Source organism: Varanus komodoensis, unplaced genomic scaffold (assembly GCF_004798865.1).
Source record: "Varanus komodoensis strain SLA01 unplaced genomic scaffold, ASM479886v1 scaffold20_3, whole genome shotgun sequence".
Taxonomy (NCBI): Eukaryota; Metazoa; Chordata; class Lepidosauria; order Squamata; family Varanidae; genus Varanus; species Varanus komodoensis.
Window position 1 is genome coordinate 433,583 of NW_025335588.1, and position 25,921 is coordinate 459,503.

The following is a 25,921-nucleotide window of genomic DNA, read 5'->3' on the forward strand; positions in this document are numbered from 1 at the left end:
GGGCGAGGGGCGCCCGGGCCCGCGGCGGGGGCCCGCCTTCTCGGACCTGGCCGAGGCGAAGGCCGCCTGCTCCGGCTCCGGCTCCGCGGCGCGGCGGCGGCGCGGCAAGCGAGGGCTCACCTACCCGGGGACGCTGTGGTGCGGCGCCGGCAGCATCGCGGAGAGCTACGAGGCTCTGGGTAAGGGGCGCCGCGGGACGGGGCGGGACGGGGCGCGGGGCCAGCGGGCACCCCCCGCGCCCTCGCTGGCTCTTCCCCCGCTGCGCTGCAGCGCCCCGCCGTGCCGCGACTTGCCCGGGCCGCCGGGGGACGCCCGCAGCGCGCTCGGGGCCGGGAGCCCTCGCAGGGGGGCCGGAAGCGCCGGGGCCGCTGCGAGCCTTCCACGGCCGCGGAGCCCCGCGGACTCGCCCGGTCCCTCGGCCCGGCCGCTCCTCCCGCTGCGCGCCCGCCCTCCTGGGCACCGCTGAGGCGCAATTCTGCTCGATCAATGAGGCGGCTTGCCCTGTTGGTCGAGGGGGGCACTCGGGTGGACGCGCGTGGCAAGCAGCCAGGGAGAGCGTGAGAGAGAGGGTGCTTCTCGGCGCAAGGACGGTGCAGCCATGAGAAGTGTGGGGACCGGGGTGGAGCCCCCCAGCACAACACCCTCCCTCCCAGGGCAGAACCCTTGGGCACCAGCACAGCAGAAGGGCGTCAGCAGGACCCCCACCCCGCCTTGTGCGCACACAGCCCCCGGGAACCAACTGGGAGGGGGGCAGTCTGTGGAAAGGCCCTGGTGAGCCCCCGCGGCAGGGGGAGCCACCTGCAGGACTGCCATCTGCCCCCCAAGCCTGCCTGGCCCCCCAGGGTCTTTGGGAGAGCCCCTCCAAGACATGACTGGTGCAGGAAGGCCTGAGTGGGGTGGCCCCAGGGTCCGGCAGGCCTTGCTGGGGAGGCGAGGGCCCCTCTTCCTCCATGGCGCTGCTGCCCACGGGCCACGTCCACGCGATTCTTTATAGCTGCTTTATAGCCTGAAGTGCCTGATCCTGCCTAATCCTGGTAGCTAAGCAGGGTCAGGCCCGGCTGAACTCTGGATGGGTGACATGAATGCTGTGAACCACCCAGAGAGCTTTGGCTATGGGTGGTATAGAGGTGCAATCAATCAATCAATCAATATAATAATAATAATAATAATCCAGCAGGAATTGGGCAGCCGGAGCGACAAAAGATCCCGGCATCCCGCCGTGGGCCCGGCTCAGTGCCAGCACCCGAGGCACCGGCTCAATTGGAGGCCGTAGACACTGGCTGGGAAAAATGCCGTGCGAGGGATCTGGGGTGGGGGGGGGTCCTCTGGCGCAGCCCGGGGGCCCGGCCCAGAGCGCCCGTGGGGAAGAGCCAGCCGTGGGCCTCTTCCCCACCCCGGAGCTGCCCCCCTCACTGCCGCCCCCCCCGCAGGCGAGCACCGGGAGACCGACCGCTGCTGCCGGGAGCATGATCACTGTCCGCACCTCATCTATCCCTTCACCTCCAAGTACGGCTACCGCAACCTCCGCTTCCACACCATCAGCCACTGCGACTGCGACAACCGGTGAGCGGGGCGGGGACGGCTGTTCCCTTGGGGGACCCCTCGGCGGGGGCTCCCCGGCCCCTGCGGCACGAGCCCCGGTGGGCCTGGCGTGGCCCCCCCGGCGCCCCGGGAGGAGGCAGGGTGCAAAGCGTGGGTCCATCCGCACCCGGCCCTTTCTGCCCGGGCACCCCGTGATCCCCCTGCGCTTCTCCCAAAGGCGGTGGGGTCAGGATCCGTCCCAGCTGCCACCCAGGGAGCGTCACGGCGGAGCGAGAGCCCGGGCCTCCTGAGCCCCGTCCGACCGCCACGCCACGCCACGCCACGCCAGCTCCCCCGGAACAAGACTGGCATGCCCGTGCAGGGGAAACCAGCCCGCTCACGCTCGAGTCCAGCTCTGTGCTTGGTGGGCGGGGGGGGGGCCCTGGGGCTGGGCTGCCCCCCCAGGGCCTCTCCCGGCTAGGATCCTGCTCCAAGGAGCCACTGTGTGGCGCGCAGACGGCCCCCACGGCCCCGGCCCCCTTGCGTGACTGCGCGCCGTGCTTTGGGGCTCTCCCCCCCACAGTCCTCCCTGGCTGCCACCAGTTTGGATGCAGAAGCCCTCTGCTCCCACTTCGCGCAAAGCCAAGCTGCCCGTTTTATCTTTATTTGTAAGCTAAGTTTTATCTTAACTCCGGCCTTTATCTGGCGCTTCACCACAAGAAGCCAAGCAGGAAGTTTGTTTTGACAGAACCCTTCAGTCCGTTTACTTTTCCTGCCGCTGTCCAGAGCTCTCTCGGGGCGTGCGAAGAGCAGCGTTTTTCACCGGCAAAACCGAACTTCCTTCCTTCCTTCCTTCCTTCCAGGTTGAAAGCGTGCCTGAGAGCCGTGAACGACACGGCCTCCCGGGTGGTGGGCCAGGCCTTCTTCAACGTCATCCAGGTGCCCTGCTTCGAGTTCACCTACAAGGAGCAATGCGTCGAACCGTATCTCTATGTCTGGTAAGCGGAACTGGCTCTCTCCGGCTCCTGAACCATAGAAACTGCGCGAGTCGGAAGGGGTCTCCCGGATCATCTAGTCTGACCCCCGGCTCCTGCTGGCTCCGCTCACGACACGCCCACCATTGGTCCTGGAAGAGGGCGGCTTGCCTCCCCGCAGCAAACTTTTCTACAAGCGAAGGGTGGAGCGCCCTGTTTTGGGTGGGGGGACAGAGGACCTGGCAGGGCCTTCCAAGTAGTGGCAGCAGAACAGCTTAAATCTCCCCCGGGGAAGTCCTGCTGGTGTTTCTTCTTCCTTTTATAGAAGTTTTTATTCTGGAAGGTATCTGAGGAGAACACCTGTCCTTTATCTTGTTTAAATCGTAAGTTTGCTGATTTTCAATACCGCAAACTTTTCCGTTCGTGAAATTGTGAGTTTCTACCATTCTGATCTGGTTGCTTTCCCAGTGCAAAGCAGCTTTGAAAAATACATTTGGAAAGGAGAAAGGCATTCAAAATGAAGGCAACCTTGCCTGGAACGAACCCAGAAATGCTGTTCCAAAACATTCTGACCTCTGCACTCAAATTAGTTGTGCCGATCCAACCAACGTCGCTTAAATTGCATGCTTTTGCATAATTTTGCTCCATAGCTGGTGCTCTTGGGGTGGGGTCAGCCCCTTTGGAAAATACCCTGTACTAACTGCCAGACACCTGTCCATTTTCTCGCTCCAAGATCGCTGTATGCAGTGCTCAAAGCACAGGGGCTAGAAACTTGATCTCTCCTTTAAGAAGCAATACCCAGGGAGTTGTGCCCCAGGCGGGCCGAGGGAACCTGCTGATCTCTCTCTGCTCTCCCCCAGGTGCAGGAATTACAGCACGGTGGCCGTGGCCGTGCCGCAGGAGCCGGTGCTGTATGACTACGGGGGGGGCGTCATCGATGGGCCGGCGATGCGCCCCCCCCCAGCAGGGGCGCCCCCCAGGGCTCCCCCGCCTGACGGCCGCCTCCGCCCCACGACGGCCGCCCCCACGCCTCCGCACAAGCCGGAGCCCAGCGGCAGCCCCCGAAAACACCGCAAGGGCAAAGCCAAGGGGAAGGAGAGGAAAGGCCGGAAGGACAAGGGTGTGAGGAAGCAGCGGAGGAAGCCCCGGCCGGCGGGGGCCGAGGCGGGGGGCTTGGAGCCGGGCACGGTGCCCCCCAAGTGGCTGGCTGCGCGAGAGCTGGGGAAGATGGACTTCCAGGCCCCGGCTGGGCTTCCCAGGGCGGCAGAAGCGGATCCGTTCAACGCCGTCCTCGGAAACGACCCCCGAGGGGGCGAGGGCGCCCCGGGTGCCGACGGAGGCGGGGAGCTGGCCCCGGCCAGGGCCACCGCCGGGCCTTCCTCCGCCCGGCCGGTGAGGAGGAGGAAGAGCCGTGGTGGAAGGCGCCCCCGGGGGGAGGCAGCGGCGCCGCGGCGGCGGTCTCTGGCCAGCTGAGGCTGGAGGGCGCCGGTCCTGCCGCGGGGCCACCTGGCCACGCATGCCCGGGCGGGGGGCTCCCCGGGGCACCCTCTCCCTCCGCCAGCTCGTCCCCCAGCCGGGACAGCCCCTTGCCAGCCGGGCTGCGGGCGGTTGTCCCGTGGGCTGGGGCACCTGAGGCCGTCCCCCCGGCCCTCGCCTTCCATGAGCTCCCCTGGGCATGTGCAGATTTCCGCTTAAGAGAACAGCAGCAGTGCCGTCCCGCCAGCGGGTTCTCTCCTCATTGCTTCCGTTTCGCGCCCTCTTCCAGTCCGCCCTGAGGGCTCCCCTTGCCTCTCCCCAGTTCTTCAGAGTGGACCCCAACGCACGGAGGCACGGGGGGAGGGGGCAGGAGTGGCCCAGGCTCTCGGAGAAGCCCCTCGCCCCACGATGCCCAGGAACCTCCCGTTCGAGTGCTGCGCAGGGCAGGGCTGCTCCCCACGCTCCTGGCTGAAATCAGACCTCGCCTCGGAACCATGAGGACTGGAAACCTGCTTAAAAGAGGAGCGTGGCTCAGGAAAGCAGTCAGAGCGGCTGCCCAGGAAAGCCGGCCCTCAAGCGGCTTCTCAGGCAGGGAACTGCCACGAAGTGACCCCACGGCCAAGCTCAGGCCTTGCGTCTGAGCGCCTGAACGCTGGGTGCGAGAGCCGAGCCGCGCTGTGCCGGGCCACCCGAGGAGACGGCCGGTCCCCGTTCGCCCTGGCCCTCCGGAGCCGCCCCCGTGCCGCCCGGCAGCCAGCCCTGCTGCTCCCCTGCGAGGGGCCGGGCTTCCGGTCCCGCCGGCCACGGAGGTCCTGTCCCGCGGCGACCCGAGAGTCTGGGCCGTGTCCCCGCGCGCCCCCGTCCTTCCCAGTTCTGCGGCTCAGCATTTCGGCTTCCTTCCCCACAGAGATAATCAACCCGGGACCCGCCGTGGGCCGGCCCGGCTTCCCAAAATAAACATCCTGAGACAGCCAGCGTTGTCGCCTCGCTTTGCACAGCCTCGCTCCTTATCGGCGGCCCTCCGTGTCCCGGCCTTGGTCGCGTGCCGCTCCCCCCCGGCCCCCCAAGCGCCCCCGGGCCACTCGCTGGGGGCTCCAGGGGCGGCGTGGCCAGGAGGCACCCCGTCCCGCGCTTCCTGGGAGGAAATCCAGGGCTTTCCACCCGGCGGCCGCAACCCGTGCGCTTCCACGCTGCCGCCCGCCTCCCGGGCACAGAGCTGGCCTGGGGCAAACCGACACCTCGGGGCCGGGAAAGGGCCGGTGCCGGCAGCAGGGGGGCCTCCCATGGCAGGCATGCCCCTCTCGCGGGCAGGAGGGGGGCCGGGAGCAGGCGTGGGCAAGACGGGCCCCCGTGGCCAGTCCTCAAGGTGCCCGAGGGGCAGGAGGCCGCCCGCCGGCCCAGCAACGGGCCGCCCTGGCCAGAGCCAGCTGTCTGCAGGAAGCCGCCAGCGGGACCCGGGGCAAGGGCAGTCTCCTGCCCATGTGCCACAGCAACTGGTGTGCAGGGGTACACTGCTCCTGCCACTGGGACCAGCCCCTGGAGGCCTCTCTTCCCAGGCGGCTTTGCCCGCCCTCTGCGGCCGCTGCCCCGCCACGGGGGCTCCGGGCTCGCTCGGCCCTGTGCCGAGGAGCCCTTCGCGTCCGGCCAGCACCTCGCAGCCACCGGCTTCATGGCGGGACCACGAGGATCCGGCGTTGCGCCGCTCTGGGCAGACGACGGAGCCTCCCTGGCGCCCAGAAAGACACCCGGTGCGCGTGTGAAGGGGTCCCCCCAGTGAGCCAGGAGGGCAGCAGCCGAAGCGAAAGCCCCCAGAGGACTGGGCAAGCCGCCCCCGCCCCCCCGGATGGCCGGCCGGCCGCCCCGCCAAGTCCCCTGCCCTCTGCACGGAAGACAACAGGAGCGCTCTGGCGGGAAACACCCGGTTCTAGGAACACCGGAAGGCCCCGTCCGCTGCGGCCAGGCGTCGCGATGACCCCCGGCCAAATTTAGAAAGGGCAGGCTGCTTCCCCGCAGCGGCGGTGCTGAGCTCAGCACTGGGGGAGAGGCCTGCCCTCGGAAGCGGCCCCAAGCAAGCCCCATGGAACGTCCGGCCGGAAGCAGCCCGGGGTCCCTCTGCATCCCCAGAGTGGGGTGGGGGGCCGGGGCGGCTGCAGAGAGGCGGCAGGCCGGAGACGGCTAGTGTGCAGCCTGCGGGCCAGACAAGTATCGGGCAGGCGGGCAGGCAGGCAGGCACCGCCTGTGCCCAGCGCTCTCCCCAAGCCCACCCCCGGCACGATCCCTGTGCCCTGCCCTGGCCCGGCCCGCCCCGAGAGCGCGCCCGGCTGCTGGCCCGCCGCCCAGCCCCACGCCCGCTGCCCGGCAGGCCCCGGGGAAGAGAAAACCGACGAGGACGCGGTAGAAACACTATTTATTCCCTCTTTGCTGTTACATGTGGGCAGGGGGCACGGGGGCCGGGCTGCTTGGCATTCAAGCCGCCGCCCGCAGGCAGGGGCGGCCGGCACTTTGCCGCGGGCTCACAAAAGCCGCTGGCCGTTGCCGGGGCTTCGGCTCCGCAGCCCTCCTCTCCTCCTCTCCCTTGAAAGCGACGCGACTGAATAAATATTTTCCCGGAGGGTGCCAGAGGGACGGGGCCGGTGGCCGAGGCCGCGTCCGCGTCCGCTCCGAGCCAGAAGCCGCCGGCAGCCGGGGGGGCTCGCGGTGCAGGCAGAGCCGCCGAGCGAGGAGCCACGGGAGGGGGAGGCGGGACGGGTGCGGACAGGCAGACCCAGCGGGCTCCTCTCCCCGCCCCCCTTCCCCAGGAACGCCGCCGGCTCGGTGCAGTCCGGAGGCCGGGGAGGGAGGGGGGCGGGCGGGCGGGCTGCGGGGCAGGGGTCCGCCGACCGCCGGGGGTGCGGAGCGCCAGGCCGCGGAGGCCCGGCCAGTCTGAGCGCCGCCCCGGCCAGTCTGAGCGCCGCCCCAGCTGGCTGCAAAGGCGGCGGGCCCCCCGCCGGCACGGGGGCGGCCGCGGCTCCCCAAGCCGCCCGCGTCCCTGGGCCGCCGCGCGACGCGGAGAAAGGACGAGGCGGTGCGGGGCGGGGGGCGCCCCTCCGGGGCCCCCGCGGGAGCAGAGCGGGGCCCGGGGACTACCGGTCCATCTCGTCCAGCAGCGGCGTGGCGTCCCCCGCAACCGACAGGGGGGTGCTCTCGATCATGGGGCTGGGGGAGGGCCGGGGTGTCAGGCGCTGCTTCTGCTTCCGGCGCTCGGCCTCCTTCTCCTGCAGCCACTGCTCGGCCATCTTGCCCCAGTCGATCGCCGTGTGGGAGCTGGAGCTGGAGCTGGCCCTGCGGGGGGGGGGGGGGGGGGCGGGGGGGGGGGGGGGGGGGGCAGAGGTGGGTGCCGGGCGGGCGCGGCCCCCCGCGCCCGTGCCCGTGTGGCCCTCCCCGGCCGGGGGCCCCCACCCGCCCCGGGGGGCCCGTACTCACTTGGGCTGCTGCCTCTGCCCGGAGCTGGAGGACGGCTGCGCCTGCGCCTGCGGCTGCGCCTGGGTGGACTGGGGCGTGGCGCTGGCCTGGAGCTGGTGGTACTGGGGCGTCGTGATGGGCTGGCTGGGGGTGGTGTAGGAGTAGCTGGGCGTGAGCAGCGGGGTGGCCACCGGCTGCTGGGCGGGAGTGGTGAAGACCTGCGGAGAGACGGGGGGCGGGTGGGTGGGCCGTGGGGCCTGCGGCCAGGGGGCCAGTCGCGGGGCGGGGGCTGCCGGGACGGTGCCTCGGACGGGGTCCCACTCAGCCGCCCCACGCCTGCCTCCCTCCCTCCCTCCGCCAGGCGCCGCGTGGTGGGTGGGGGCCTCGGGGATTAGCACCGCAGAGCCGCTCTGGGCCGAGGGGGACCGGGCGCCCCCCCCACACACCCGGAGGCAGCCTGCTGGGCCCCGGAGAGGCTCGGCCCTCGGCCCGTCTGCCGGCTCAGCGCATTCCTCCGCCGCTTAAGCCCCCCCGCTGGCAGCCCTGCCCGGCCCTCCCCGCAGCCTCCTGCACACATTCCTGCGGGGGGACTGGCTGCCCCCCCTCCCGATCTCTTCGGGCTGGCAGCAGCGAGCATGCGAGGCTCAAGGAATAAAAGGCGGGGGGGGGTGGCGCTGGGGGAAAGCGGGCGCGACGGCTCCGGGCGGCCGAGGAGCTGGCTGGGCCGACGAGGAACCGATCGGCACAGAGAGGTTCGAGGAATGGAGCTTCCCTACGGAGGGGCAGTCTACCGGCACTGCCGCGAGACTGCAGCTTTCCCACCTGGGCCACAGGCTCTCCGGACGCAAACAGGGGGCTTCCCCACCCCGAGGGCCCCCCAGAGGAGCGGGACTGCAACTCCCATTATGCCCCAACTAGGCCAGGGGACGCTGGGAGCGGCAGTCCACCCCATCTGGGGGCTCTGGGTCATGGAAGGCTACCCAGAGGCAGGCAAGGACTCAGGCCGAGCCGGACTGGGGGCGAGCGGGCCTCCGGGCCCACCGGCACAGGGGAGACGCCGCGCAGCCAGTGGGGCAGCTGCGCCCCGCCGGCCAGCCGCCCGCCCGCCCGCCCACGACCCCCGCGGGGCCCCCACTCACGTGGTAGGCGCTGCTGCCGCCGCCGCTGCCGCCGTAGCCGTACTGACTGGAAGCCCACTGCGCAGGGGTGGCGTTGGCGTTCTGCCCCTGCCCGGTCACGGCAGCGATGGCGCTGAACATCTGCGAGGTCATGTTGTGGGGCAGGGCGTTGACGGCCCGGGTCAGGTCTGCGGGGGGAAGGGGAGCCGGTGAGCGGGGGCGCGGGAGGGGGGACCCCGGCGCGGCCTGCGGGGGCGGCCCGGGACTCACCGGCCAGGTTGATGTTTGCCGGGGTGGCGTTGATGGAGGCGGGCGTCCTGGTCCGGCTGCTGCTGCTGGGCGTGACCCCTGCGGGGAGGAAAGGCGGGGGGCCGTCAGGACGGGGTGGCTCCGGAGAAGGGCCCCCCAGGCCGGCGGGTGGGTGGGCCAAGGACACCCGCACCCCCGCCAGAATGTGCCAGGTGCCGAGGTGAGAAATGCAGCTTGCATTTTGGAAGGCGGCGGGGGGGCACACTGCCCACAGGTCACCAAAGCTCCCCACCCTCCAGGCCCTGGCTGGCGCACGGGCCGTGGACGCTGGGGCCCAAGCTCCTCATCCCTGTGGGCTGGGATGCAGGGGAAAGGGCAGCGCTGGAAGGAGCCGCCCTCGTCCCCGGAAAGGCCCCGTCCCGAAGGGGATGGAGCAGGAGAGCCCCCCGCCCCCCCAGCCCTGGAAGGAAAAAGACGGAAAAGGGGAGTTACCCGGCACGGGGTCCTGGTAATGGTCCTTGAACCACCGGAAGAGCCCGTTGACGGTGGGGAAGACGTGGCTGCGGTACCGGAAACCCTCGGGCGTCACAGTCACGTACTCGATCCTGCGGGGAGGGCGGGGGCTGCCTGAGGCTCCGCCGTCGCCCAGACCGGCCCCGCCAGCCCCGGGGCAGTGGCAGCGGGGGGGCCGTGCAGGGGGAGCTCGCCCTCCCCGGCTTCCCTGCCTGTCAGAGGCCGAGCCCCTGTGGCCAGGCTGGGGGCCCCTCTGCACCCTGCAGCTCGCCCCTCCGCCCTTCCCAGCACCCCCCCCGACCTTCGACCGCATCCCCCCGGCTCCGGTCCGGGCGGCGCACACCCACCTGGGCTTCCCCCGCGGCTGGTAGCCCAGCAGGAACTTGCCCGGGAGGTCCTTGCAGGCACAGATGAAGTACGGGATGAAGGTGGGCTTCTCCTTCTTGGTGAGGATCAGGAGCTCCTCCAGTTTCTAGGGGAGGGCGCAGGGGCTCAGCGGGAGGGCGGGCAGGCGGGCGGCCGGGCGGCCTCCCCCTGCCCGGAGCCGCGGCCCCCTGCCCCGGGCGCGTGGGGAGAGGGGGGGCTGGGGGCACGCACCTTCCTGTCGCCGCCGTTGCAGTCCTGGTAGTACTTGTGGCTGAGCAGGTCCCGGGCGAACGAGGCCATGGGCTGCACGTAGCGGGCGACGATCTCGTCCAGGTCCTCGAACTCCTGCAGAGGGCAAGGGGCCGCGGTCAGGGCGCGGGGGGGGGGGGGGGGGGGGGGGGGCCCCCCCCCCCCGGCCGGCCCCCCCCCCCCCCGGGGCCGGACTCGCCTCGGTGTTGATCCAGAGGGTGGAGCCCAGGCTGAAGGCGTTCTCCTTGCCCTCCTCGCGCACGTCCACGTGCTGGTAGATGCCGTCGGACACCTTCCAGGTGACGGTCAGGTGGTTCTCGCCCTTGCTGCTGGGCCGGATGACCACGTCGCCCTGGTCCATGCTCTCCATCATCTTCTCGGCCTGCTTGAAGTTGATGTTGTGGAAGGACGGGTGGGCGATCACGCGCTTGATGTATGCTGCGGGCGGAAGCGGCAGGCAGGTGGGCCGGCGCCTACGCCCCGCCGCCCCCCCCGGCCGCCCGGCCCTGCCCCCCCCCCCGGCCGCGGCGCATGGGCTCACTGGTGCGCTGCTGCTTCCGCTTCATCTCCTCCTCCTGCTTGTGGTCGGCGGCCTCGGCGTCGAAGTCGTAGTAGGTGTCCTTGGGCAGTTTCCACTCGTTGCTCTTGTCCATCAAGTCCGAGGTGCGGCAGGTCAGGTCGGCGCTGAACTTCTCGATGTCGATCTTCATGATCCGGCAGTGAACGGTCATCCCCACCTGCCGGGGACGGGGCGGTCAGCGGAACCGGGCCGGCCTCGCGGACGGGAGGCCAAGCACGGGCCGGACGGCCCAGTCAGCCCTACCTTGACCCTCTCCTCTGGCCGCTTGACCACCTTGTCACTGAGGAATTTGGTCGGGATGAAGCCCGTGACCCCGTTGTCCAGGCGCGTCTTCACCCCGATGGCCTGGCCGGGGCAGGAGCCGCTGTCGAAGTGGTTCCAGACCTGCGGGAGGAACAGCCGGGGGCAACTCAGGGCCGGGGGGCGCGGCTCAGGCACCCCGCGGGGCTCCCTGGCCCCGGGGGTGGCGCACGTCGCCGGGCGGCTGTGCGGTGGTGCCTTCCGCTGGCTTCTAGAGGCCGGGCCCGGCCAGCCCGCTGGGACACACAGAGGGGCCTCCCGGGGGCAGGAGCGCCATCCGCACCTCGCTCAGCTCGGGGAAGTTGTCCTGCTGGCAGAAGGGGCACTGCCACAGGCCGGTCTCGTCGTTGCGGATGGCCTGGTCGTAGCTTTCCCCCTGGGGCCGCCGGTGGGCGATGCCCGTCACATTGCAGATGATCAGCTTCCCTGCGCACAGAGGGAGGGACGGAGTGGGGACTTGCGTGTGGCCGGGGGAGGGCCGCCCGAGGCACCCCTGCCTGGCGCCCCTGCCTCCACCCGCGGGGGCCACCGAGACCCCGGCACCTTCCCCTCGCGCGGCCACGCAGGGCCGGCGGTGCCGCCTACCGATGTAGAAGGTCTCGGGCGTCTCTTTGGTCAGCATGTTGAAGACCTCCTCGGAGTTGGGGGAGCGGTAGGGGCTGCGCAGGTCCTTGTAGCGGCAGCTCAGCTCGGCACGGATGTCGTACAGCGTGATGTGCTTGTCCCCGTAGCCCTGAGAGGGAGCAGCGGCCGTGAAGCTGGGCGAGGCCGGGCGAGGCCGGGGCCCCAGGCCGCCCCCTCGGCCGCCCCGGCCGCTGCGCTGACCTGCCTCTCCAGCTCCTCGGCAAAGGCGTCCAGGTCCAGGTCCTTCAGCCGCTCCGGGTTCTCCAGGATCTCCTCCAGGGCCCCCGCGGGGTTGGCGTCTTCCGCCGACTCGTCGTATTCCAGGGCGTCGACGGCCATCTTCCGCGCCCACTCGTAGGTCTCCGGGTGAACCCTCGACCCGTCCAGGACCTCGATGTAGGAGTCCGTGCTGAGAGGAGGGAGGAGGAGGAGGAGCAGTCACGCCGGAGTTGCGGGACAGTCCGGCAGGCCACGGCTCCGGCCCACAAAGCAACCCCGCTCGGGGCGGCCGCCTTCTGCAAGCCCTCACTCTGGACGTGCTCCAAGTCCTCCCCACCCAGAGCGGCCAGGAATCGCCCGACCCACTGCCTGCTCTGCCGCTCGCGGTCGCCAGCCGCCCGGACACCCACCTGTCCCCCAGGGACGCCGTGTCGATCTTGATGAATCCAGCGCAGTTGATGAAGACTTTTGGGCCCATGTGGCACATGGTGACCAGCTGGGTCCGGTTCTCCAGACGGGTGTTGTTCTGCTTCAGGATCTGAGGAGGCGGCAGCGTGGGGCGCGTGTCCGGAGACTGTGGCCGAACCCCCACCCGTCCTGCCCCCACGATTCCCTCCACATTTCCCACGTGCCTCCCGACCGCCCCGCGGTTTGGCCCCGACGGCAGACCGCGGCCAAACCCAGCCCTGCCCTCGAAGACGCCCGAGTGGCTCAAGTGAGAAGGCGGCCTCCCCTCGCCGGCCGGCTGCTTGAGGGTCCCACCCCATCGACCGCACCAGGAAGCGGCCCTCAGAGCGAGCGCGGGGCGCAGGATGGGGGACCCGAGTCTCAGCCTGGCCCAGACCTCGATCCACAGGTGCCCTCCAAGCGCCAGGCTCTCGCGAGGAGGCATGTGGAGCGTTTATTATTTGAGGTGCGGGGGCAGCGTGAGGGGGAGGACATTCCCGGCCCTCTGCCCCAGGGAGGAGCGGGGGGGGCGGCGGGGGGGCTCACCTTGAGCAGGTGGGTGCCTTTGCGGGGGCCCAGGCCGCAGACGTACTGCAGCAGGGCCTGACTGTGCGGGTGCGCGATGGCGCGGTTGACGTCCACGCCCACCTCGTTCACGCGGTTGATGAACTCGCAGTAGAGGGAGTCCAGCAGCATCTCCTTCTCCACGTGCTCCTGCGGGAATAACGCCCCGGACGTCTCTGAGAGGGATCCCACCCTCGCCGGAGAGAAGGGTCCCCTCCAGGCGGCCGGGTCTGTCGCGGAAGGCAGCTGGGGCTGGAGGCCCTCTGTCTGCTCTGCCCTTCCGTCTGTCCGTCCGTCCGTCCTTCTTTCTCTGGGATGCTTTTAACTGGGCCTCAATTTGCTCTATGCCAAATTGCTCCTGGCACTGCAACAGCTAAACGCCTCCCCATCCACGGGGACTAGAGCAGCGGCAGCGAACCTATGGCACACGTGCCACAGCGGGCCTGTATTAGGGTTAGGGTGTGCCCCAGGGTAGGGTTAGGGTTAGCAAAACGAGGGGTCCTGAAGCGATTCTGATGGTTGGAATGTGTTTAGAATGGGTAGAAAGGATGAGCTACGCAGAAAAACCTACTCAAGGAAGGCTTTTTCAAAATCACCCTGTTTTCAGTGGAACTTTACCCCCATATTAGGGTTAGGGGTGGGCACCAGGTTAGGGTTAGGGTTAGAAAAACGAGGGGTCCTGGAGTGATTCCAATGGTTGGAATGTGTTTAGAGTGGGCAGAAATGATGAGCTGCGCACATCTGGCTGGCTCTGTCGGCACACGAGCCAAGTCGCCCCAGCAGCCGAGCACTGCATAACGGCGCAACAGGGGCCATGCGCCTGCTCGGAAAGGAGTAGCGGCGCAGGCAATGAGGTCATGAGCCGCGACTCGTCCGAGGCTTCGCAAGGCCAGTCAGTGCGCTGCCAAGGATATATACGTTAACCTGGACCGGCTGTGAGATGTTTTTTCTTAACTACAACCTCAGTTTTCAGTGTTGGCCCTTTGCGAAAAATACGCGGGTTTGGAGTTGTGGTTTGGGCACGGGGTCTCGAAAAGGTTCGCCATCCCTGGACTAGAGACCACAGTGGCAAAGGAGCCCTGCCCCACCTGGCCGTACCTGCAGGGGGTGGAGCTTGAGGCACAGGATGTCTTCCTCAGAGCTGCAGACTTGGGCAAACTCGATCAGCGGGTCCTGGATACGGCGGGCGAGGGACACCGCCTGGCGCAGGACAGGGGGATAGTCCCGGAATTCAGTCTGCAAATTCACACAATGGTTTCACTTAAAATCATTGTAAAAACAGCCTCTTTAAAAGCCAGAGACGCGTCCCTGGCCGTAGCATGCTCGGCCTTTCATCTTTCAAGCTTTACACGTGCCGCTTTTGGAAGACCACCCAAAGGGTTCCGGCACGGCGGCTGAGAACCGATCCCGCTCCGCAGGGTGCAAGTGCCCGAGATGGGGCTGGGAGGGCTGGCAGCGCAGGATGAGGCCACGGAGGCCTCGCTCCTCCGGAACTGCCTGCGCAGACAAAGGGATCCTGCAAGCCACCTGCTCCTCGGGCCCCTAGAGCAGGAGATGCTGGGGATGGAGCAGGGCCCCTTCCCCGGGCAAAGTGGGCTGCCACCTGCCCCGGGGGATGGCGGCATGGGCATTCTGCGCCTCGGCTACTTCCCCTGAGGAGGGGCATCATGCCCAGGGCCTCCAGAAGCCCCGGCGTGCCAGCACGGCTGGACTCCGCAGGGCATCGTTCTGGCCCGGCTGGCGGCCGGCTCCCCGATGGCGGAATCGCAGTGGGACCCGCAGGAGACGGCCCCGAAGGAGAGGACAGGCAACGCCCCGGCCACGCAGCCGGGCGGGAAGCCAGCAAGAGGGGCCGCCCTTCTGCCAAGCTGGGAGCGGCGCGGATGGCCGGGAGCCCCCCACCCGCACCCCCGTGGGAGGGCCGCCCTTCCGCGTCACCTCGGACTTCTTGCTGTTCATGTAGAGCGTGGCCAGCTCGTTGTCCACCAGCTCCACCCCGATGGCCGGGAGCTGCTGGCCTTGGTCCAGCTCGTGGGCAATGCGCTTCACGTCCTCCATTAGCATCTGGGCATCCCTGGGGGGGGGGGACGGGGACAGGGCGGCTGAGCGGCTGCCGCTCCATGGGGTGTGACGACCGCAGCTGGCGTGACCCCACTTCGGACGGGGCATGTCGGGGTGCTGGTCCGCCTGCGTCCACCCAGACAACCCCAGCTCGGACTCGGAGGGGTCCACACTCGAGGGGGGGCTCGGCAGCCCAGGACTGCTCCCGGCAGCCGGCGGGGAGCCGCTTTCCGGCCGTCAGCGGGGCGACGGCTGCCCCCTCCCGCGCGCTGCCTTACAAGGCCCCGTACAGGGAGCAGGGGCTGAGCCACGGGGCCGGGTGCACAGAAAGGGCCACGTCCTGGCGGAGCGGCACGAGGGGGAGCCCTGCTGGGGAGGGCGAGGGGCCCCTCCGGCTCACCTGTTCTCCCCTGCAATCGTGACCACGTGGGGCTTCTTGCTGAGCAGGAACTTCTTCAGGGTTTCAATATCCTGAGCCTGGAAAAGAGAAGGCAGGGATCCACTGGACCGGCAGGTGCTGGCAGCGGGCACACCTGACGGGCCGGGGGGGCAGGCCTTGGGCAGGCTCCCTATGCTGCTGGGGGCCAGGGACCCCGCCTCGGGGCTGGCAGCGTTGCAGGAAGCAGCATTCAACAGGTGGCTCCGGCGGGCCGCTTCCTCTGGCCCCGAACTCACCTTCTTCTCCCGCTCTTCCTCCCGCCAGGCGTTCCTCCGTTTGGTGAAGTGCGGCAGGCGCAGGAAGTCCGTGACCTCGCCTTCCCCGTTCACCATGGCGCAGAAGACGGGGTGGTCCCTGCAGAAGGAAGGCCTTCCATTGGAACGGGACGGGCCCGGTGGACCCTGGGCACCCGGCGGCCCTGCCGTGGCGCGGCCACCTACCTGGCGGCGGAGAAGGCGATGCCGAGCACGCGGATGCCCTTGCCCTGGCTCTCGTCCATGAAGTCGTCGTCCTCCTCCACCTGCTGGTCCGGCCGGTAGGAGGCCACCTTCAGCCAGTTGTAGAGCTTCCTGCTGCAGGACTGCCGGGGGAGAGCAGGGCGTCATTCTCCCCGTGCGGAGCAGGGCGCCCCCCCGGCGAGGGGGGCAGGCAGGGGCGCGGCAGCCCCCCGTGTCCCGGGCGCCACTGGCCTGGAGAGGCCGGCCCTCACCTTGATGACGAACTCCTTGGCCTCGAGGAGGAGCTTGTTCTTCAGCTCCTCCGCCATCTGCACGTACAGGAACTGGTTGAGCGCCCGCTCGATGGCCAGGCTGCGCTGCCGGTTCCACTCCTGCACCTGGTGGCTGAACTCGTCCCGGTAGTAGAACTGCTTGATCTCCTCGAAGTAGGTCTGGTCGCTGCCGTAGCTGGAAGAGGCGGCAGGTCAGGTCAGGCCAGGCCAGGCCAGGCCAGGCCGGCCCGGCAGGGCGGCGCGCGCGGGGCAGGAACGGCTCGGGCGAGGGAGGCCACGCTCCGCGTGCCGGGGGCCGGCGCTTCCGCCCGGGAAGGACACGGCCACAAAGCCCCCTTTGTTCGCGGCTGCGGCGTCCTCGGCCCGGGCTTCTCCCCAGCGGGACGGCTTTGCGGGACGGCTTAGGGAAGCTCGTAAAGCCGCAAGCATGCGAGCAATGCTCGAGAGAGCGCTAAGCCACGGGGAACGCGGAGCGGCATTAAGCCCGGGAGCCGGCAGCGAGCCAGGGCGGCCGCGAGCACAGCGCCCCCCCGGCCCACCCCACCCCTCGGAGGGCTCCCTGGGCCCGCGGCCTCCGCCCAGGCGGGGCGCCACTCGGGCGGCTCACCCCTCCACGCCCCTCAGGTCGATGCAGATGTCGATGGTGAGCAGCCCCTCGTCGCGGGCCAGGGAGATCTTCAGGAACTGGTCGTCCCGCAGCTCCTTCACGGGCTTGTTCTTCAGGTACTTGAAGGAGTACGCGAAGTGGGCCTCGTCCACGTCCTGGGGAGCACCAGAAAGCACCCGCTCAGGGGCCGCCCCCTCGCAGCGGCGGCCTTGCCCGCGACGCCCAGCCCTCCTGAGCCCCGGGGGACCGACTAGCCACCGGGCGAGCGCTCCGCCAGAGCACTGGAGATGCGCCTGCGATTTCGGGATGGGAGAGAGCACCCGCGAGCCCGGTCTGGGGGCCTGGGATGTGCGGGCCCTTCCCCAGGGGCGCTTTTCTGCACAAGGGCTTCTCCCGCCCGAAAGTTGACCTCTTTTCATCCACCCAAAGCCACAGGGGTCAAACCCCCCCTTCTCTGGCTTCCGGGGGAGCCGCCCTCCCACCGAACCGGGTGCTGCACGCCCTGCCGGCCCCAGGGCACGGCGGCCCTCACCTTCCGGCCCTTCTTGGTGGGGGCGACGTTGATCTTGGCCCTCTCCTGGAAGGTCTGGCGCAGCACCTGCCGCACCAGGGGTTCGCGGGCGATCTGCAGGGCGACCATGTAGCAGGCCCCCTCGAGCACAGCCTCCGGGGTGGGGAACTGGCTGCGGAGGAGCAGACGAGCCGGGTGAGTGTGGCGAGCGGGCTGCAGCCCGAGGGGCGGGTCCTGGTGCAGAGGCCCTTGCCGGGGCCAGGGCCGCGCCCTGGTGGTGGGGTGGGCCCGACCCCGACACCTTCGGCACAATTCTCTCGCTGCAACAGACCAGCCCTTAAAAGACGCCTGCCCCACGCTGCTGTCCAGAGCGCAGGAAGCCGCTCCGTCACAGAGAGAGTGCGGGCTGAGATTTGCAGCATGGAAGGCAGCGGACATGTGCCGGTGTGGGGAGCTCTCCGCTTCCCCCCAGCTTGGGGGGCCTGACAGAGCCCTGCCTGCCTGCCTGGGGGGGGGAGGGAGGGGGGATGCCGGCTCACCTGCACACGTAGTCCTTGGCCAGCTCCAAGGGTTCCGCTGGGAACTGCTCGGTCTCGTGGCGCTGGTAGCTGTCCCGCAGGTTCTCGCCAAACTGCTCCGGGGTCAGCCCAAATTTCTTGGCAAGGCCGTCTGGGGGAGAAGGCACGGGGGGTCAGAGGGTGGACGGCTCTGCCTCTGGCTGTGTTGGACTACAACTCCCACGATTCCCGAGGCAGACTTGCCGGTTCCTCCCAAGCAGGCGCTGGCCACAGAATTCGAGCAGCCTGGAGCTGACATTTTACCATGTCCGTTGCTAGAACTCTGGGTCTCTCCAGAATATACATTTCTTTACGTGCTTTCCAACACAGAAATATTCTGCCGGCAGCACGGCACCCCGGGAAGCAACAGAGCTCACAGCCCTGGGGGCTCCAGCCAGGGGGGTGGCGGGGCCCACTCCGCCAGGCATGGTGTGCCAGCCCTCCCCAGGCCTCCGCTTCCGGAGACGCCAGCCCCCAGCGACTCGCTGGAGGCTACAGGGTGCCAAGGCCGGCTTCGAAGCATGCAGACCGCACCAAGGCCAGTCTCGGGAGCCTGAAGGGGCCGAGCGAGGCCGCCGGAGGCTCGAGAGCAAGTGTGGAACCTAAAAGCAGAGCAAGGCCTCCCTCCTGCGCTCTTTCCTGTACGCACAGGGAACACAACTCGTATCCCCGCAGCATGGAAGCCGGACTCCCTTGGCCACGCCGAATCGAGGGAAAAGCGCCAGACGGCAACATGGTGAGCGGCCCAGCCGGCACGGCCAGCACGAGGCCTGGCGCAGCTGCCCGGAGAGAGACGCAGGCCCAGGGGCTGCCCACCCGTGCCGCTGAGCCCCCCGCCAGGCGGGGCCCCCATGGGGTCGCGCAGGGAAACGCCGGCGCACGAGCCACGCTTACCCAGGCCAGCCGCTTGGCAGATGGTGTACATGTCCCGGCGGGAAGCCTGCTTCAGCTCCGGCCCCTTCTGCTCCTCCTCGTCCGCATCCTCTCCCTCGCCTGCGGAGGAAGGGAGGGAGCGCTGACCAAACATGCTGCAACCCATAAGGCCAAGACGCCCCCGCCCCCCGAGGAAGACGGGCTGCCACGCTTCCCCAGGATGGCTTCCCCCCACACGCTACCCTTCGGAGGGGCCGGCGCGGCGAGTGCCGGGCCAGGAACCCGATGCCCGTCTGTGCTGAAGACAGAGAGGGGCGGAGGGCGAGGGGCTGGCGGAGGGCCGAGAAGCCTCCGCGGGAGCAGGCTGTGGGGGAGGGCCGGTGGACCCCACGCCCGCCTTGGCCGGCTCCCTGGCAGGAAGGGGCACCCGCGGGCGCGGGGGTACCGGACCTTCCGCCTCGTCGCCGTCCTCGCGGTGCCGCTTGTGCTTCTTGCGGCTGGCCTTGGCCGCGTTCTGCATCTTGGGGATGTCGCGGCCGTAGTACAGCAGGAAGTGGTTGTACACGTCCTTCAGCTCGTCCATGGACTGCACGTCCTTCAGCCTGCGAAGGGGGCGGCACGGGGTCACCGCTGGCTGCTGAGGACTGTGGGACGGGGGGCCGACCCGCGAGCCCGGGGTCCCCTGGCGAGCCCAGGGACCCCGGCGGGCGCACATGGCGGCTCTCGCAACGCAGCGGCTGCGTGTGGGGCTCGGCTCCCTTGCAACGTGGCCTTTCCCGGAGGGCGAACCAGCGAGGGAGAAAGCAGAGCCACCAGCCCGGGAATCTCGCTGCAGGGAGGAAATGCTCCCCGAGGACCAAAGCCCGAGCAACGGTGCTTGGACGCTTCGCGGGGCGGCGGGCCGGCCTCCCTGGAATTCCTTTCCCGGTAATTTTAGTAAAATAAGCATGAGGGGGCGGCAAGGACCGGGGCAGGGACCAAGGGGGGTGCTCGGGGGGCCACATCAGACACCGGCCAGGCCTCACCGCCTCTGCGTCAGCTGAGCCCCCCGACCGGGCGGGCTCAGGGGCAGCTCCACGGAGGGCGGCGGTGAGAGCCCTCCAGAGGCGCCTGCGTGCGGGCCGGGCGCAAGGGGCTGCTCCTCTCCAAGGGCCGAGCCGAGGGGGAGCGGTACCTCTCCATGTCGGTGGTGTCCAGGGCGCGGATCCCGTCGGCCAGCGGCTTGTCCGGGTCGGCGGAGATCTGCTCGTACTGGTAGGCCTGCATTTTCTCGAAGAGGCGGGTCAGGTTCTGCTTGCGGATCTTCAGCTGCGTCCACTGGGGGGGGCACGGGGGCCGAGGGTGAGCTGGCTCTGTGCGGCCGGAGCGCCCCCCCCCCCGGACCCCCCCCCCCCCGCAGGCCGGGCTCACCTTCTCATCCCACTGCCAGACGCGCCACAGGTCGTTGATGTGCAGTTCCGGCTCCACGTACTCCTTCCTGTAGAAGGCGATGAAGGGCACCTGAGCCCCAAAGCAGAGAGGGCCGTTAGCACGGGGGGCGGGCCTCGGGGGAGCAGCCCTCCCCACCCGCAGCCCCCTGGGGGCACGGGACCAAGGCTCCCGTGCTTCCCACGGGGGCCCTGGGAGCCGGGCGGGGAAAGGCCCGTCCCCAGCTGAGGAAGAGGGGCGGGGGCAGCCGGGCTGGACCCGCGGGGAGGGCCGAGGGGCCGCCGCCGCGAATCCCGACTCGCCTCGAAGTGCTGGTTCCGCATGAAGTTGAGGGCCTCCTTGATCTTCTGGATGGTGCTGGGCCCCTTGCGGCTGAAGCTGCTGCTGGCCTGGCCCCGCTCCAAGTAATCGGAGCTCTCCTGGGGGGCGAGAGGAGCAGAGGAGCCAGGTGAATGGGCGGTGGCCTTCCGGCGCTCCTGCCGGCCTGCGAGGGGCGACCGTCCCCGCCAGCGCCAGGGTCCCCGGGGCAGCACCCCCGGGCGACGGCCCTCCTCCGCTCAGGTGAGGCACCCCGCGCAACCGGCGACCCCACGGCAACAGACCGAGGCGGCCGGAGGGAGGCGCGAGGCTTGGCCCCGCGTTTCCCGCAAGCGTCCTTGTGCAGCGGCCCGATTTTCGCGGGGTGGGCGGTGCTGCGTGCCGTTACCGCTGGGCAGTTGGGAGGCAGAGGCCCGGCCCCGCTCCCAAGGCCCGTTCCGGCGAGCGGGATGGCGTGGGACCCCGGGGCAGGCTGGCACTTCGGGGGCAGGTGCCACCGGCCCGGGCCCCCTCGGAAGGTCGCGCTCCTACCTGCAGGGAGATGGTGGGCATGGCAAAGGCGTTCCGGTAGATCCAGTCCGCCTCCTCTTCCAGCTCGTCGTCTTCGGCATTCTTCACGGGAATGGCTCGCAGCTGGCGGGAGAACGAGGCCTCGGCCCATCACCGCCAGCGCCCGGGCACTGGGGCGGGTTTCCCCACCTCGGTGCCCCCCGGAGGAGCCGGGCCCCCCACCCGGGGCTGCTGGGAGCCGCGGCCGGGACGCCGGGGGGCCGGGGGAGCGCCCCGCTCACCTGGAACCGCTCGGGCATGTCGGTCACCCGGATCTCGTTGTCCTGGTCCGTCAGGTGGCTACTCTCCAGCTCGCTGGGCTCGTACATCTCGAAGATGCTGCGCCGGCTGACCCGCTTCTTGGCGGCCTTCTTGGGCCGCGCGCGGATCTCGCCCTCCGCCTCCTCGGGCTCGTAGTCGTACTCGTCCTCCAGTTCCTCATCGTATTCGTTGTACTTCTCGAACTCGTCGTAGTCGAAGTCCACGCCGAAGATCTCCTGGGCCTCCTGCAGGGCGCTGCGGGGGGGGAGAGGAGAGGACAGGCGTGGGAGGGGGCTCCCAAGGGCCCGTGGGGAACAGGGCCCCCCCCCCGGCCGGCCTGCCCAGCTTACGCGTCGGTGTATCCGGGCAGCTTCTTCCGCCACTTGGGCTTCTTCAGCGGCTGGCCGTCGTCGTCCACGATGAAGTCGTCGATGTCTGGAGGGAAAAGCCCGTCAGGAGGGGGCCGCCGCGGGGGGCCCGCCTCCCCTTTCCCCTCGCCAGCCCCGCACGCCGGGGCCCTCACCGACTTCCTGGGGGGTGTCTGCGCCACCCCGGTGGGCCCACTGCCTGCAGGGGCCCGTAAGCAGCGCTTCGCCGTTCTAGCGAGGCTCCGACTGCTCCGGTGCGAGCGCAGAGAGCAGCCCGGCCGCCTTGCAGGTGAGCACGGCTTCAGCCCCAGGAGCTGGGGGGACGGTGGCGACAGCCAGCCCCGGCGCCTGTGGCTCCTCGCATCCCCTCCCCAAGTCCCATGCTGACGGGGCGCCTCAGACACGCACCCGACTCATCTTCCTCCTCCTCCTCCTCCTCCTCGGCCGCAGCCATGGGACCGTCGGTGCCGTCGCCCCCCTCCTCGCCCTCCCCGTCCTGGAAGATCTCCTCGGCGATGGCTTCCTTCTCGTGCTCCTCCTTCCCATAGTCCTCCTCCTCGTCATCCTCATCATCCGACATCTTCCGCACCCGCCGGAACTTTTGCTGCGAGAAGCACCGCCCGTGAGACCCCACGCCCCCGAGGCAGAGTGCCCGGGCCCTGCACGAGCAGCCTCCGCCGGCAGGCCCCTCGCCACCCTCCGGCCGGGCTGCCCTGCACAGGCAACTTGAGGCCCGGGCAGCGGAGGGCCCACCCCGCCCCATCCCCAGACGTGCCGGCGCTGCCGGGGGGCGCAGCCCCGCAACTCACTCGCTTCACTTTGACGCCCAAGTTCTCTTCAATGAGGTCGAAGTCATCGTCCTCCAGACGGTCGTCGAAGTCTGTGGAGACGCGGAGTCAGGCCGCCTGCCCGCCGGAGAAGGCAGGTGCCCGGGGGAGCCGGTGCTGCGGCACCCCAGGTTCGCTGCCCCACTTCCCCGGCACTCACTGCGCTTCCGCTTTTTACGGCCCACATCATCTTCGGAGTCTGCGGAGTCGCTGCCCCCTTCCTCTTCCTCCTCCTCTTCCTCCTCATCATCGTCGTCATTGATGAAGCCCTTCAAGTTCCCCTGCTCATCCTGGTCATCGAGGTTTTCCTCTTCCTCCTCCTCTGGGGGGCGGGCAAGGGAACAGGGGGAAACTGAGCCCCAGCAGCAGGCACAGAGGAGGGGGCAAGCACCCCCCAAAAGCCCCTGCAGCCTGCCCACCCCCACTGCGGTGCACAGCACCCAAAGCACATGCCCACCTGGGATGGCCCCATGGCTACACTCGGGGCCCACAGAGAGGGACGTCTTTGCCCTGACTCTTTGTCCTTCTAGAGGCAGGAGCGGAGCCGGAGAGAGGAGCCTGCAGCCTATGGGTCTCACGTCCAGCCCACGGGGCCGATGTGGGCTCCTTCGCGGGCCTGGCCGGCTAACCCACCCCCAGAGGAGCCCTGCCATTACACCCCGCTACAGACTAGGGATCCCAGCAAGGGAGGCGTCACCGACGTCGCACCTTCCTCAGCGGGGAAGGCAACCTGCAGGCCGAGCATCGGCTGCTGTGCCCGTGGCCAGAACGCTCCCATCCCCGACTCAGCCGTGGCCGCTTTGCTCGTGGCCGCTCCCGCTCTCCGCAGTGGGGCAGGCACAGCCAAGCCGGTCCCCAGAAGAGGCCCTGGGGGAGCAGGATCGCTCAGGCCCAAAGGACATCCGGGTGTGCGACCCCTTCCTCATTCAGCTCGTGGGGGGCTCCCCCCGTGAGGGCAGTTACCCACCCCCTGGGGTAGACAGATGGGTGAAGCACCGTGGGCAAAGAAACGAGCCACAAGCCACGCAGTGCAGGCCTAGCAAGACGCGAGATCAGCCCCGGCCCCTGCAGGGTTTTCGCTAGGAATTGCTGCACGGCGCCGGGGCGGCCGGCAGGCTGATGGAGGCGGCCGTTCCCACGGACCGGAGCCAGAGCCGCTCCTGCCCACAACCCTCCGGGCTGCCTCTGGGCGGCCGACTGCAGCAGGTCGGGGCAGCGGGCCTCCTGCTGCTTCCCGGCTCTGACTCATGCACAGTCACGGCTGCTGGTGAGCCAGAGCCCTCGAGCCGAGCACAGCCCCAACCAGCCAGCCCGCCGGCAGCGGCCGTGCACCGAGCCGGGCCCTGAACTGCCCGGACTGGCCGCCACGGCTTTGGGCAGGGGCTTTCCCCACCCCTCCAGAGGCCAGGGATCAAACTGGGGCCTCGGCAACCCATGTGCACAGAGGGCTGCCGTGAAGGTGAAGCTCGGCTCAGCAGGCTCACCGTCTTCATCCTCCACAAATTTTTTGGAGGGTCTGGAAACGACTTCCCCGTCTTCATCATACTCCTCCTCAGACTCCTCGGCTTCACTCTCCACAAAGTCAGACATGGCTGCGATGCGAGTCTAGGGGACACGAGCGAGCCAACGTTACGGGAGGACGCCCTGCAGCTGCAGCCACCGAGGAGGGAAGGCAGTGAGCGCAAGCTCCGCCGTGACAACGTGGAGGACGCTCGGGAGGAACAAGACGCGGCGGCTCCGACTGCTGAAGGGAGCAGCGTCTTCCCCCATGAGCTGCCCGGGAGTCACACACCCGGAGAAATGGAATAAGGGACCCAAAGCCATCTACAGGGACCACACAAACAACACTTTCGCAAAAGACCTTAGGAGAATTGTGCCTGCGTTTGCAAGCAACCCAGTGGCGATCGCTGCTGTTACCACATTTTACCTACAGAATGCCAGGGCTGCACGGAGCGAAGCCCCACCGCAAGAGTGCCCCTGACAGAAGCACCCGCACCAGTCTCCCCCAGAGGCGAGCCCCTCTGCAGGGGCCCCACATGGGGGCTGCAAAACTTCCAGGTTACACAGAAGTGGCATAAAACCACGGTGTGGTCCAGACGCACTGGCCACAGTGCGAGACTTGTGGGGCTTGCGAAACCTTTCCCACTGCATCGGGGGCTCTCGGGACGCCAGCCCCAGACACAGCGGTGGCTTGCAGCCCCTTGCAGAACCCCCTAAATCCTTCACCAAGGACAGCACTTGTCCGCCACTCGAAATAGCGGTGTGAAGATGCATTTGGCTGGGCCGCTTGGTTCATGACTGGGACCGACCAGGAGCTCAAACTGGATCACAAGCCCCCTGCCAGCAGCCTGCTCACCACAGGCAGGGCTGAAGAACCAGGGCTGAACGCGGTAGAGACCCCAAACCCCAAACAGGGGCTGACCACTGCTCATGGCAGCCCCAACAGTGCGCCACCTGCTTGGTCACCTTGACCACAGAGCATCAGGGCGAACGTCTCCCCGGGGCCTGGCTCGGGCCACCCGAGCGCAAGCGCAGTCAAAACCTTAACACGCAAAGGCCCCTCTGCCCCCTGGTCACTGCCTCTTCCAAACAACCTACAAACAGCGCTTTGCACGGGCGTCTGAGCTTCACACACAAGCTTCTAATTATACCAAGCACCACAATCACTTCTTCTCCAACTGTTGTTGACATCAGACAACCCACTGCCACCTCCCATTCCTCCGGCACTCCCGGAGTCAAAAGAGTCTTTCCCGAGAGGGTACGCTCCAAAAACCTTGTCCAAAAAAAGTCTCAAGGCCCAAGCTAAGAAGAGACAATACATTGCATTTAGGAACTGTCCATTGCAGCTCCACCCCACCTTCCTCTTGTTCTAAGCGACCCAAGGCAGCTAACACAGCTCTCCTCCTTGCCATCTTATCTTCACAACAACTCTGCGAGGTAGGCTAGGCTGACAGAGAAAGACTGGCCCAATGCCACCCAGTGGGCTTCAGGGCTGAGCGGGGACTTGGATCAGATCTTCTGAGTTCCAGTCCTGCCACACTGGCCATCCAGCGCTCCAAGCGATTAACCTCATAAAACCAACATTTTCAACCTCAACCTGGCAACACAACGCATCCCTGCTTTCTCTTTCGGACGTCCTGTCCCAACAGATTGCGCAATACACAAACACTGCAGGGAAGTCAGGGGGTGCCGGAGAGAAATTCTGATTTTCAGGCATTTTCTGCTACGCGTTCAAGTATTCTAAGACCCTGCGATCTTCATCTGCGGCTCTGGCACGGCTCATCCTCAGCCGGCCGGTTCTCGCTGCCATGAAACCGGGCAACGCTGAAATCGCCTTTTCCTGGGCCCGCTGGCCGGAATCGCCAGCCTGGCCGTCCCTGAAGGGGCCGAGGGCCGCGATCCCCGCCTCGGAGTCGCGCAGGCCGCTCCAGAGGCACGTCCCGGCCCAGGCAAGGGAGCCTGGGAAACGCGCTTATGCAACTCGGGGGCTGGAAGCGGCCGCACAACAACTGCGACGAGGAGCCTTCCGCCAGCTTCCCCCGCGGAGGCCTCAGCACCGTCCCGACCCCCGTTCACGCGCCCCGCGAGACGCCGCTGGAAGGCCCCCGCCCAGCGGCCCTGGCCGGGCAGATCCCCCCAGGCGGGGCGCCGCCCGAGGCGGCTGGAGGATCGCGCGGGGGAGAAGGCACCGCGGGCGGGCGGGGGCGGCGAGGCCTTCGGGCCTGCAGGCCGCGGCGGGGCCCGCTCCGGG

At 68.7% G+C, this 25,921-nt stretch overlaps 1 protein-coding gene across 2 annotated transcripts; it reads right to left on the reverse strand.

The window, feature by feature from the left end:
- Positions 1 to 7,040: 7,040 nt before the first annotated feature.
- SUPT6H (SPT6 homolog, histone chaperone and transcription elongation factor) lies at positions 7,041 to 23,801 on the reverse strand. 2 transcript variants are annotated; one of them, XM_044430530.1, is made up of 36 exons: positions 23,655 to 23,801; positions 22,331 to 22,492; positions 22,153 to 22,223; positions 21,752 to 21,947; positions 21,326 to 21,410; positions 20,957 to 21,230; positions 20,697 to 20,798; positions 20,150 to 20,266; positions 19,830 to 19,919; positions 19,594 to 19,736; positions 18,870 to 19,021; positions 18,441 to 18,539; positions 17,529 to 17,658; positions 17,011 to 17,161; positions 16,479 to 16,633; positions 15,851 to 16,046; positions 15,582 to 15,721; positions 15,378 to 15,495; positions 15,103 to 15,179; positions 14,580 to 14,715; positions 13,740 to 13,877; positions 12,624 to 12,791; positions 12,041 to 12,168; positions 11,613 to 11,820; positions 11,373 to 11,520; positions 11,071 to 11,213; positions 10,731 to 10,871; positions 10,449 to 10,644; positions 10,107 to 10,345; positions 9,890 to 10,003; positions 9,640 to 9,764; positions 9,272 to 9,384; positions 8,801 to 8,878; positions 8,552 to 8,718; positions 7,434 to 7,630; positions 7,041 to 7,286 (listed from the first exon to the last, which is right to left on the reverse strand). In XM_044430530.1, exons 1-36 carry the CDS (start codon positions 23,758 to 23,760, stop codon positions 7,094 to 7,096), a joined length of 5,196 nt encoding a protein of 1,731 aa, XP_044286465.1. In that variant the 5' UTR covers positions 23,761 to 23,801; the 3' UTR covers positions 7,041 to 7,093. The 2 variants fall into 2 exon arrangements, with proteins under 2 accessions (XP_044286465.1, XP_044286464.1); XM_044430529.1 differs by having other exon boundaries at positions 7,041 to 7,292.
- Positions 23,802 to 25,921: the final 2,120 nt, after the last annotated feature.

Excerpts from the sequence above, each read along its gene's own strand:
- SUPT6H (XM_044430529.1), bottom strand. The coding sequence starts at position 23,760 with ATGTCTGACTTTGTGGAGAGTGAAGCCGAGGAGTCTGAGGAGGAGTAT. Across the intron at positions 11,521-11,612 it reads CCGAGGAGCTGGAGAGGCAG|GGCTACGGGGACAAGCACAT; the intron begins GTCAGCGCAGCG and ends GCTCCCTCTCAG. Across the intron at positions 10,004-10,106 it reads CCCTCTGGATCAACACCGAG|GAGTTCGAGGACCTGGACGA; the intron begins GCGAGTCCGGCC and ends TGCCCTCTGCAG.